The 12,852-nt window shown below is 39.8% G+C and overlaps 1 protein-coding gene across 7 annotated transcripts in view; it reads right to left on the minus strand.

Moving 5' to 3' along the window:
- Nucleotides 1–12,852, minus strand: part of LOC129814121 (astrotactin-1-like) — a 269,237-nt gene that overhangs the window by 129,482 nt on the left and 126,903 nt on the right. For all 7 annotated transcript variants that reach the window (XM_055866935.1, XM_055866939.1, XM_055866938.1 and 4 more), the window contains 3 exons: nt 10,226–10,392; nt 8,773–8,967; nt 437–564 (listed from right to left, as the gene is read on the minus strand). In XM_055866935.1, the coding sequence (XP_055722910.1) occupies nt 437–564; nt 8,773–8,967; nt 10,226–10,392 (490 nt within the window). The remainder of the gene's footprint in view (nt 1–436; nt 565–8,772; nt 8,968–10,225; nt 10,393–12,852) is intronic.

A 12,852-nucleotide genomic window follows, 5' to 3' on the forward strand; every position in this document is an offset into this window, starting at 1 on the left:
TCCAGTTCATTATTTACATGATTATCTGCTTGGTAACATGGCGTACTGTGTGAATGTGGATTGTGTAGTGTGCTTGATGCAATCACACACATTTTGAAAAGGTTTTTGAAGGTTGATGTGGATGTCGTACATGTTTTATGAAAATACAGTCAAGGTTATATGACAATACGGTTGTGAAGAGAAAATCTACACATTCTAAATTGCAATGGTTCAAAAGCACTATTCTTTTTTGGTGGAAAACTATTTTTATTGAATACAATTGACCCTCATGCAGCAAGTCATGCTGTACTTCAGTACATGTACTGTACCTTCCATATCTGTTTGCATAGTTTCAATATGCTCAACATCAAAAAACAACATATGGTTAATGATAAAAACATATGCTACTAAATGTACATACTCTTATCATACATTGATTCTGTAAACTTCTCCCTACCTGTGAGATAGTCTGGATCAGGGACTGGGTCTGACAGCTCTTCGTGGCACTGCACGTCGGTTGGCACTGATGCCACCACCATGCCATCTGGGAGCTGCTGCTCGATGCCTCGGGCAAAGTTCTTCTGCCTGGATTAAGGATGAGACAACAGCCTATTTAGAGCCCACAATTACTCACCCATCCAACTAGGCCTTACGAGGGAGACAGGGAATAAGGCAAAGAAGAGACTGTACCTGCGTCCCAAATTTCACCCTATCCGTTACACAGTGCACTACATTTGAACAACTCTCTATGGACCCGGGGCAAAAGTACTGCACTACATGGAACACGGTGCTATTTGGGACGCAGACACATCTACCAAAAGCTTATGAGGGCCTACAGAGAGAATAAGGCAGAGAAGAGTCAGTGTCAATCATGAGCACATTGCAAAGCAGTATCTTCTGAAGTGAAGAGGAAGGTCAGCAACTCTTGGAGAAAAGTGGAAGATAATATAAAATATTATTGTTAAAACCAACACGTTTCAGCCCATAGCCTTCATTATTTTTATTCTAGCAGATCGTTAAGAGAAAATCCGTAAGAAATATATGAGCATGCATGGAAGAATCAGAGACATCGAACATGTCATTTTTCATTATGTTAAATGTCCTTTTATTCTGTGATTCTCCAGTTCCAAACCTGATATGCTAATGTGTTCATGTTTAATACTGCTCTTCCTGGTATAGTCATTCCTGCCTCTGCTCACTAAATTCATTCATTACAATAGTGGTAATCTCCACTCCAAAGTGTCCATTTGAAAGTTTGAAAAAGAGTGGATCTTAAAGGGCAAATTACTTTGAATTGAATATGAATAAACTGTATTGTTGGTACATCTTTCATTTGTCCTATAAAAGGATCAGCGAGGAACCTGAAAGTTATATGAAAGCATTATTGCTTTATGCTGACTTTTCTGCATTCATGGTAAGAGACGCTGGTGAAGATTTGAGTTTGAAAGGTGATCCTTAATCTAAAAATCTTGGTTTCTCCTAGAAAGCCTGAATCATGAATAACCACATGTACTGCATGAGGATACCCGTTACAATGATTTTAGAACAGACAAATAATGAAAGCCAATCCATTCAATAGTGATATAACTTGTGGGGACAACCTTATAAAAAGAAAACGCACACAAAAAAATACACAAAAAGCTGAGCAATGGCTCTGTACAGTACATCTACAGTATATCTACTCATATTAAGTCGATTCTTCTGACTTGAAGGTTAGCAGCCACATCTAATTTAGAAACCAAGAATAAACCGCATTATCTTAAAATACTCTAAACACAACTTTCCATAATTGGGTTGAAACAGGAAAGGGGTGGGATGCAGTTACAATCCCCTCCTATTATTCATCTATGAATTAAAAATGACTGATTCTATTGAAAGGACCATTTTGTTATTTCCACATTCCAAACACAAATGTCTGTCTTGAAGCATCACACTCCCATTACTTAATATATTCTTACAACCACCTCTAAAATAATAATTTATCCCTTGAAGTAACAAATTAGAAAAGGTTTTCATAACTGTTAAATGCAATAGTCCTGTCAACATCTAAAATCCATAGCTGTGCCAGTGACAAATATACTTGAGCTTTTAGGGACTTAGAACTAGCAGGAAATGGATGTAACTGTAAAATGGATGTGCATATTTAGCTAAAATCTTCCCCTTTGGGAAAGGCATTGTGTGAAAATTAAACCTGGGCCTATATCCACAAAGCATGTTAAAGCTGTTTCAAGACAAAAAAACACTCCCAGCTGAGAGTAGGTTTTAGGATAATGTTAAGACACTGCCCAGACAAACTCTGAAACAGGAGTAAAATCAATTCATAAACGTTTATCTCCGCTGGTAATCACGACAGTTTGAGGTACCGCAATAATGGCGAATAACCAATCGTGATGAGGCCTCGCCAGCTATGAACACTAAAGCATGCTTCAGACAACCACGCCGAATGTGACTGTAAATTAAATGTTGCAATGGTAAAACATTTGATATCATTTTCACCTGACACCATCACTTTGCCTACTCGGCATGCATAACTTATTTTAAACCAATTCTGCTGGTTGGTAAAAGCAGAATTTTTACGATATGACCGTTATATCAACACACTCGCCACTCCCGTTTAACAACTCTAAATCGCTTTGGCCCAGCATGCATCAAGTCACCTGCGATAATCAAATAAAATGTTATTATTCACATGCGCCAAATACAACAGGTGTAGACCTTACAGTGAAATGCTTACGTACAAGCCCTTAACCAACAATGCAGTTAAGAAAATACCTAAAAAAAAGTAAGAGATAAAAGTAACAAATAGTTAAAGAGCAGCAGTAAAATAGCAATAGCGAAGCTATATACAGGGGGTACCGGTACAGAGTCATTGTGCAGGGGCACCGGTATCGAGGTAATTGAGGTAATATGTACATGTAGTTAGAGTTATTAAAGTGACTATGCATACACTACCGACCGGTCAAAAGTTTGGACACACCTACTCATTCAAGGGTTTTTCTTTATTTTTACTATTTACTACATTGTAGAATAATAGTGAAGAAATCAAAACTATGAAATAACATATATGGAATCATGTAGTAACCAAAAAAGTGTTAAACAAATCAAAATATATTTTTTATTTGAGATTCTTCAAATAGCCACACTTTGCCTTGATGACATCTTTGCACACTCTTGGTATTCTCTCAACCAGCTGCATGAGGTAGTCACATGGAATTCATTTCAATTAACAGGTGTGCCTTCTTAAAAATTAATTTGTGGAATTTCTTTCCTTCTTAATGTATTTGAGCCAATTACTTGTGTTGTGACAAGGTAGGGGGGTATACAGAGGATAGACCTATTTGGTAAAAGACCAAGTCCATATTATAGCAAGAAGAGCTCAAATAAGCAAAGAGAAACAACAGTATCATTACTAATGAAGGTCAGTCAATCCGGAAAATTTCAAGAACTTTTAAAGTTTATTCAAGTGCAGTCGCAAAAACCATCAAGCGCTATGATGAAACTGGCTATCATGAGGACCGCCAAAGGAATGGAAGACCCAGAGTTATCTCTGTTGCAGAGGATAAGTTCATTAGAGTTACCAGCCTCAGAAATTGCAGCCCAAATAAATGCTTCACAGAGTTCAAGTAACAGACACATCTCAAAATCAACTGTTCAGAGGAGAGCAGGCCTTCATGGTCGAATTGCTGCAAAGAAACCACTACTAAAGGACACCAATAAGAAGAAGAGACTTGCTTGGGCCAAGAAACACGAGCAATGGACATCAGACCGGTGGAAATTTGTCCTTTGGTCTGGAGTCAAAATTGGAGATTTTTGATTCCAACCGCCGTGTCTTTGTGAGGCGTGGTGTGGGTGAACGGAGGATCTCTGCATGTGTATTTTCTACCGTAAAGCATGGAGGAGGTGGTGTTATGGTGTGGGTGTGCTTTGCTAGTGACACTGTCTGTGAGCTATTTAGAATTCAAGGCACACTTAACCAGCATGGCTACCACAGCATTCTGCAGCGATACGCCATCCCATCTGGTTTGGCCTTAGTGGGACTATAATTTGTTTTTCAACAGGACAATGACCAAACACACCTCCAGGCTGTGTAAGGGCTATTTTACCAAGAAAGAAATTGATGGAGTGCTGCATCAGATGACCTGGCCTCCACAATCCCCCGACCTCAACCAAATTGAGATGGGTTGGGATGAGTCGGACCGCAGAAGGAAAATGAAGCCAACAAGTGCTCAGCATACGTGGGAACTCCTTCAAGACTTTTGGAAAAACATTCCAGGTGAAGCTGGTATAGAGAATGCCAAAGGTGTGCAAAACTGTCATCAAGGCAAAGGGTGGCTATTTGAAGAATCTCTAATATGAAACATATGTTGATTTGTTAAACACTTTTTTGGTTACTACTGTACATGATTCCATTTGTGTTGTTTCATAGTTTTGATGTCTTCACTATTATTCTACAATGTAGAAAATAGTCAAAATAAAGAAAAACCCTTGAATGTGTAGGTGCGTCCAAACCTTTGACTGGTACTGTATCAAAATAATATTTTAACAACTCCAACTGCATGTGGCGCAGGAACCACTGACTCGCTGCATTTTTGTATTATCAAGACACCTGCTGGTAACTCTTAACTGGTTAGGTCAGCTAATGCATGAGGTCTCCTAATTATCTGTTGACTAGGTGGGACTCTTATGACTAAAGAGGCTTCATGTATAGCTTTTATTTTTACCCATAAGAGTAGGAGTAAAATGTCTCTATTCTCAGCACTTACAACCAATTTTCTACTCTGAGACACTATGTGGATGAGGACACTGACCTTCCATTGGAAACCCTGCAATAATGTATGCCATTTCATTTGTATGGCCATTCCATGGAGAGGGGTAAGGAAGAGAAACACATTGTTAACAGTAATTTAAAGCATGGAAATTAGATTCACACAAATCAAATATGCTGCTTTAGGCATAGTATAACAATGCTTACCGCTTGAGCAAAGGAACTAGAGAAAAGGTACGGATAATGCACCTTGGGCCTTGAAGGTGGAATGGTTTTAATGTGCCATTGTCGTTAATTAGTATTGTCAAAAAGGAGGTGTACCGGTATGAAATATGCCATTGTTAAACTGGCTTAAAGCCAAGTCCAAATTAGCATAGTTAACTGCCAAACTTTATCACAAATTACTTTTCCTGTGACCTCAAAATGTAAGAGCACAAAAAAAGTATGAAAATGTCTGCACTCAAGTCGCTCTGGATAAGAACGTCTGCTAAAATGACTAAAATGTCAAATGTAAATATCATTTTGTGAGTTTCTTTAGACTTTGGTATCTAACAAACAACAATTAAAAGTAGAATTTGGAACTATTTTAATCAAATTATAATCAGTTGTGGGATGAGATGAGCATGGATGTCAAAAAAGTATTTCCGTTTCTTTCAAGACCTGACAAACTAAAGTCAAAATGTATTTTGGGGGTTCAGGATTTCAGCCAACTTTATAATTTCAACTATGACATCCCTCAACCACAGTCCTTTTGATTGACATTTAAACTTTGGGGGGGGGGGGGGGGGGGGGGGGGGGTTGCTCACATCTGACGACAACTGATGGAATGACCCTGGGGTGGAATCTTTACAGGGTCCAATAATAGAGGCAATGGCCTCCAGTGTTCAATATAATCAATCTAGCTCAGACAGACATTTTATATTTTAATTAAGCGAGTAGATTAAGGTGTTCCTCCTCCGAGGGGGTGAGAGGAGACACCCCACCAAGTAGTTTGGGAATGTGGTCTTAATCATGATCCCAAGCAGGCCCTGATGAGAACAAAGGGCACTAAAATATTAATTAAAACCTGCTCTAAGCATGTTGTGTGGAGGAGTGAGAGAGAGAGAACAAGGACAGCAAAGAACGAGGAGCCAAAGGGGAGAAATAATGAAAAGAGGTTGCCTTTTTAACTCACATTATTCTAATGGACTTCATTGCCTCCCTCAGAGACACTGAGATCTAGCAGTGGGACATCGCATCACTGCAAAGTCTCTAGACATCAGCTGAGATCCCATTCCATCTCCCTCTCTATGCTCAAGAGAAGAACAAAATGTAATGGAATATTCCCTTATATGTGCCTTTGATATAAAACTCTGTGTCTATGCCGGTCTCAGCCACATAAAAGCTCCGGCTAAGATTGTGTGACACCTCTTATTTACCTCCAATCCTCCACAGAAAACTCTGAAACTTTTGAAATAATAATTACCAAGCTAACTCTGAAATTCAGCCGGGTAGCATGAGCGATTCTGACAACGACATCTACCTTTTTTAAAAACATGAAAAGTGTTTCAGAGGCTGGTGAGCATGAAAGCAGAGCCCACAGCCCTGTGTGGATAGAATCAGACGCAGCTCTGTGGCACAGCCTGGAGCCTGGCCATCCAGCACGCTCTGCTCCCGATGACTGGGTACAGACTAGCCTCATCTTATTCCAGCAACACCGGCTGTGAAGAGCCAGTGGGTACCTGCTCACTCTGCTAGATGTGTCCTTTAATTTCCTTCCTTTTGTTGTTCCAGCCAGGCTAAATAAAAAGGTAGGGGTAGAATGCCTCTTTTTCAAATAAATAAAAGATCAACAGTCAAACTTGACTCAGAGGGAATGTGCATATTTTGTCTAGTTTGTGAAACACTCTGTGTACAGTAGAGTGTGGAAGAGTTGAGCTTGGGAGTTTGAAGAACCAAGCTTCCATTTCTATCCAGCAGCTATGTACTGTATGTGGTTTCTGTGCTTTTCGGAAATTTGAAAATAGTCATAGTTGAAGTTCCATTACTTTTTACAAATTACATTAATGATCAGACAGCGTTCAAATGTCATATTCTTGCCTTTCATTCGTTTACTGTCAAAGAGTGAAACAGATGCTTTGTGACACTCCAGAACCGTGGGTTGGGGCTTTGAAGAAGCGCCAATGAAGCTCCAAGCACCAGGCTGGTGTGAGTATGAAACAGAATAATACCGTTTTTTCTCAACTTTTTTTCCAGGAAAGACTTTGATGACGTCTCTCATGGTGACTCTTTGAAAACCATCCATGAGTCCCACAATAAGTTATTCCTTTCCATGGGGTGTCAGTAAAATGGCTTTTTTTTTTTATAGCGTATATAAACCTATATAATGTAAAGACAATACTTCAAGGCAATATACATTTTGAAGTTGGTTTGGCCATTTTCTCCTTTGAAATAATCAAAATCTGTAACATTAGCATTTGTTTCTAATTGAGAGAATGTTCATTCATACTTTTCTAGATTAAATTTGAAATTCCCTGCACTGCTACATCAGCAGTAATATTTACATCCCAGCACTATCCCTCCTATGTATCAACGTTGACTATTTCCTTTAGTTTCCAATTATTTGTCACATCAATATGGCATTCTTGTGAGGCTTAATGAACCCACCAGTACAGACCCTTTGTTCATTGCACATTCAAAGTTTGATCTGCTCCAATTAAGGTCCATTACACCAAACTGGCTCCTGGTGACTTTTAATTCACTTTTTGCCATCTTGTAAAATGAGGGTTTGCATTAACTATGGCTCCCCAAAGAGGCTTGCCTGCACTCTGCACAGGAGCATTTGGTGCTTTTCAAAGTCTGTCTGAAACCCTGGCTGTCTCTCCCTATGCTTTCAAAATGAGGAGATCAGAGCATTTGAGATTTAGCTACTTGATGATATTAACGTTCCCTCGTTCACCTTCCTTTAGCACTCATGTGAGATATTGTAAGTGGATGAACTGCCTCCGGCTGTGGGATCCATGTGCACCCAAATTAAATTTCAGGTCCGCAGATTATTTCCGTGACCTTCTGACTTCCTGACTTCAGCGGAAAGGAAGCATCGTGAGTGGATGATGGTAATTAAGCAGCCTTCAAAGCATGCTGCCACAGAACTAATTCACAAACATCAAAACAGGGACTGCTGTGCATTTTGTTAGATACTGCAAGCATATCTTTAGATCCTCATTCACAGGATACACTGTATTCATATTGACATGTAATGTGGTATCATTATGATCATTTTCATTGTGGAGGGAAGAGTACATTTGAAATATGCCATACATATTTAATCTTCTGAGTTCATTAATCGCTCACCTTGCTTTAGTCTACTATACATCTCTACACATAAAATAAAATCCATAAATGCATTTCCTCTACCGGTGTACCAATTAAGCAACTATGAATCAATCATTAATCATTTTTATACCATGCCATTGTTGAATAGTTGTTTCTGATTGGCTTGATGGGCATTCTAGGTCGTGCATTATTTCCCTATAACACATGGTATATTTGCAAGGTAGAAATCAATGGCTATAGTTCATTCTTACATGTTCTATGTTTGAGCTGCTTTTGAAAGCAAAAGTCGAATTGGAAACATTATTGGCATTGTTAAATTTGATTTTCATAATAGCAAGCTAGGACTGATGGTTTGGTTAGCTAAGCTAGCAAGTCTGTTTGTTTGGTTACCTTTGCAACTACAGTCGCTATCTAGTAAACTTGCCAGCTACTTCAGTGGATGTCGAACACATTTCTAGTGGCAAATTAACACATTTCTAGCAGCAATGTGTTAAATTATAGCCATTGTATAGAAGGGATAATCAACTCGTGGCTCAAAACTTCTCTGGAAAAGAATGCAACTCCATGGAAGGTAAGTTCTACTCAGCTAGTGCATCGTGAAACACACCTTCCACATCGTTTATTATTTTCCATAGAACACATAGCCTCTTGTTGATTATCCCTTAACCTATTTTATACATGAGATAAAACCCATGACACAACTCATACATTACCTGAAGGTAGCTTTGAGGATCTGACCAGAGATGATTTCCTTGGTATGGTTGTTGTAGCCATAGAAGAGGTCCCCAAAAACGGTTTGGTTGGCTGGGACGTCAGCTGTTTCCCCACAGTCCAGTCCCTCAGTACATGCTTCAGACAAGGGCTGGCAGGAACGACCATCTTGACCTCTCTTGTAATCCTCAATACAGCTACAACGGCAACCAGAAAAAACAATGGTAGCAGTGTGAGCTGAGCGTTTAATGTGTTCTTACATTATATTAAAATAGATTGTTTAATCTAGATTAAACATGTAGCTTCTAATACATATAGTCATATTCAGGGTTTAGACCAAAATCTGTTTGAATTCAAGTCAATTCTGGGATAAAAACTAGGTTGTTTTTTACTTGTACCGGATTTGATTGAATAAGTTACTTTGTGACTGATTGAAGAGTGCATGAAATTCCATCTTAACATTATGTAAACATCACTTTAGCTAGCTATGAGGATTTTTTCTTTATTTTACTTGTGTTCATGGTTCACCAGTTACTCAGAAGTGCACCTCTTTATGACAGAGTTCAAGGGGATACACAAAATAGGCTTCACGATTCTAGTGTGCTGATCAATTCTATGGTTGTCCTATTGTGCTATTAAATCAATTCAGTGAACCACAAACCCCCCATTTCATTTTTCAAAAAGGAAATAATTCAAACAGTGTGAGTTTTCTCAAGACTCTTTCATATTTATGACATTTTGACATCCCAGTGTCTAGCGAGCTCTGTAAAATGCATCAAAAGGCAATACGAAAAACGGCCAGGGATTAAACTGAAAGAAGCTTTCTTCATGATGACATTGTTCTTTCCACAGGAAAGTGTTACTAAAGAGGGTTAGATATGTCTTAATGCAGTCCTAATGCACATGGCATACTGTATAAACTGGTTCACTTTCTCTGTCATATTATCATGTTTCATATGATAGAAAATGACACGTTTGCCACCTACAATCAGAAAGACTTTACTAGTCAGGAGAAGACTTGACACAGACTAAAATAGAGGTCAAAAGATCCTTCTCTTTTAAGAGACAACCTCTCCAAGGGGAAGAGACAACTCACTCTGAGTGACTAACGCACTGCACAGCTGACATTTAAAATACTTACTGCTGCACTTTCTTTTCCTACTAAATCTATGTCATGACAATGCCTGACAATCACCAGGAATCTACTGAGGTGAAAAAGAAGGACATACCAGTAATTTCATGACATTGTTTAAATGTTCTACCATGTACAATTCAATCCTTTTATACACTTTAGGATATGACAGTTCAGTGTCATGCAATGTCAGCTCAGTGCCACAGAGACGAGGCCATGGGCCCATAGGGATGGCACAGTATGGGACCCGGTCAAAAGTAGTGTACTATGAAGAGAATAGGGTGCCATTTGGGACAAATCCAAGTTCAGTAGTGTTCTCTCACCCGCAGAACATCTGTATGTTGTAGAGGGTGGGGTCGTCCTCCAGGGGGGCGAGCTGCTGGAGGCACAGTTGTTCACAACCTCCGTTGAAGCCATCAGAGCAATCGATGCCAATGTGGTGGTCGTAGCAGCCTGTGCCATCCTTCATAGGGCTCAGTCCCGGAGGGCACTACAAGTAGTGGGAATAAAGGATAAAGGATGTCACAGATTGTCAAAAACAATAGGGCTACAGATTAATCAAAATAATATGAGATGTGATCTGATTTTAGTTCACACAGAAATAAGTAGAGATCAGACACATCCAGATACCATGTGTGTGTACGAATTATAGAAAAGTGGGAAAGCAAAATTAGAGAACTTTTGGAAAAATCAAGGTAAAGGCTTTGATTACATTTTCCCAAATAACATTCTGTAAACTCTTTCACACCACAAAGAACGTGCTGCTAACCAAGATATATGAGGCACAAAGGTAGCATACATTCACAGAGGCCTGCAGAACTTCTACAACTCCACACCTGCATCCATAGTTACAAAGACTCCCCTGTGCCTCCCAAAGCATTTTTCAGAGGCCTGTGAAGCCAAATTCACATGATGTTCTCTGTAAGCCATTCCTTCAAAGGGGACTTTGATGGGATGATACTTAACAAGGCATCCCTGCCTGGAGAAAAGAGGGAAAAGCTATGTTTGCCTTCAAGCAATAAGGAAGCATAAGCGACAATATATTTATTTATTTCCTCTTCAAAGTCTCCAGTGCCCATCGACCTTGGCATCATGACATCCTAACACTAGTCTGTGTTAGACAGGTTGAAAGAGTAACCCTGTGGGGAATTTAACCTGTTGCTTTTGTTTTTACAGGATCATATGAGAAAAAGTTTGGACCTAACGCCAAGTCACTAATTATTTGATCATGACCAATACATTCAGACGTAAAGATTTTACAGACTGTTGCGGTAGGCTATGTTTGAAGCGAAGCTCTATGTGGATGGATCATACATACTGCATGATAGCCTAGCATGAGACTCATAACCAAGGGGTGATGAGGAAATTAACAGGCATGAAATAAATATTTTTTTTCACCATAGGGATGAGGGGAAAAACATTAAATATGAATTGTAACTTCATCAAAAATCCACAATTTTCCTACATCAGGCCTTGTGGAGTTTTCTGTATTTATGTAAGATTTCAGATTGTGTGCATCTGTAAATGAGGTTTATGTCGCCCCCCCCCCATTTCATACATACACTAGGGCTGGGATTCAATCCGACCGCAGTTTGTCAACAACTAGGCTTTTAGGCAATGTTTCAGTGTTCGCGAGGATCTGATTCATGGTAACACTGCATGTCAGCTCTGTCCGACATGCAAAATGACCTTTAAAAGCCGTATTGTCTACAACCTGCGCGAGGGTTAAATCCCTTCCTAGATCATGATGATCCATCCCACCACTGACAACAGTGTAGAGGACAGGTACAGTACAGTACATTGCTTTTTGAAGCCTAACACTTATGTTGTTATACAAAGAGGTCTGGTTGGCCCTCCAACACAATTGTTTAACCATTGGGCTAATGGACGTGGTAGTTGATAAAGTATCAATGGCCAGTGAGGCACATGTAGTAACAGGAGTACCTCGCCTCTCTCTGGACTCATTGTCATTGATTTGTCGCATGGCTATGAGCACTATGACAACTGATTTATCACCTGTAATGTAAAGATCATGGTACATTGAATCTCCTAACTCATCTGTAGCAGAGACTCCTTAAATCACTGGGCCTCTTTGCAATCGATGGCAATGGGGAAGTGTGTCGTGTGTCAAAGGGATGTCAGAGAGGAATTCATGTATTGATAGTTCTTGCTTGTGAACCCCACATCTCTCCTTATTGAGTGTTGTAATAGGCCTCCGTTCAATGATATGCAGAAATAGGAGAACTCAGGAGCATTTCCCCAATGTCCAAAGAATGGTGATCATTAAAGACGTGCTTGCCTTATACTGTTTGAGGATTTTTATTTCTATTGATAACAATGCAAATATTAAGTGTTCCACTTTAAGAACATTTTAGAAATTGACATTGCATGATTGAGTGAATCATATGATGTAAAATCATTCAGATAATGTGACAAATGGCAAAAGTCTAAAGATCCATCCCTCCATGTGTCACGACTCCCGCCGAAGTTGGCTCCCCCGCCTGTTCGAGTGGCGCTCGGCGGTCGTCGTCACCGGCCTACTAGCCGCCACCGATCCCTTTTTCTTTTTGGTTAGTTTTGTCTCATTAGTTACACCTGTTCCTATTTTGTGTGTGCTTGATTTGCTTCCCTTATTTAGCGTGTGGAACCCGCCCCTTTGTTGTGCGGGATTATTTTCATGTTCGCGTTTGTGTCGTTGGTGTTGTTTGTGCTCTGGACCGTGTTACCCGTTGTGTTGGGTTGGTCAGTGTTTTGTGCTCTGGACCGTGTTACCCGTTGTGTTGGGTTGGTCAGTGTTTTGTGCTCTGGACCGTGTTACCCGTTGTGTTGGGTTGGTCAGTGTTTTGTGCTCTGGACCGTGTTACCCGTTGTGTTGGGTTGGTCAGTGTTTTGTGCTCTGGACCGTGTTACCCGTTGTGTTGGGTTGGTCAGTGTTTTGTGCTCTGGACCG

The sequence above is a fragment of the Salvelinus fontinalis genome, chromosome 17 (genome assembly GCF_029448725.1).
Source record: "Salvelinus fontinalis isolate EN_2023a chromosome 17, ASM2944872v1, whole genome shotgun sequence".
Lineage (NCBI taxonomy): Eukaryota > Metazoa > Chordata > Actinopteri > Salmoniformes > Salmonidae > Salvelinus > Salvelinus fontinalis.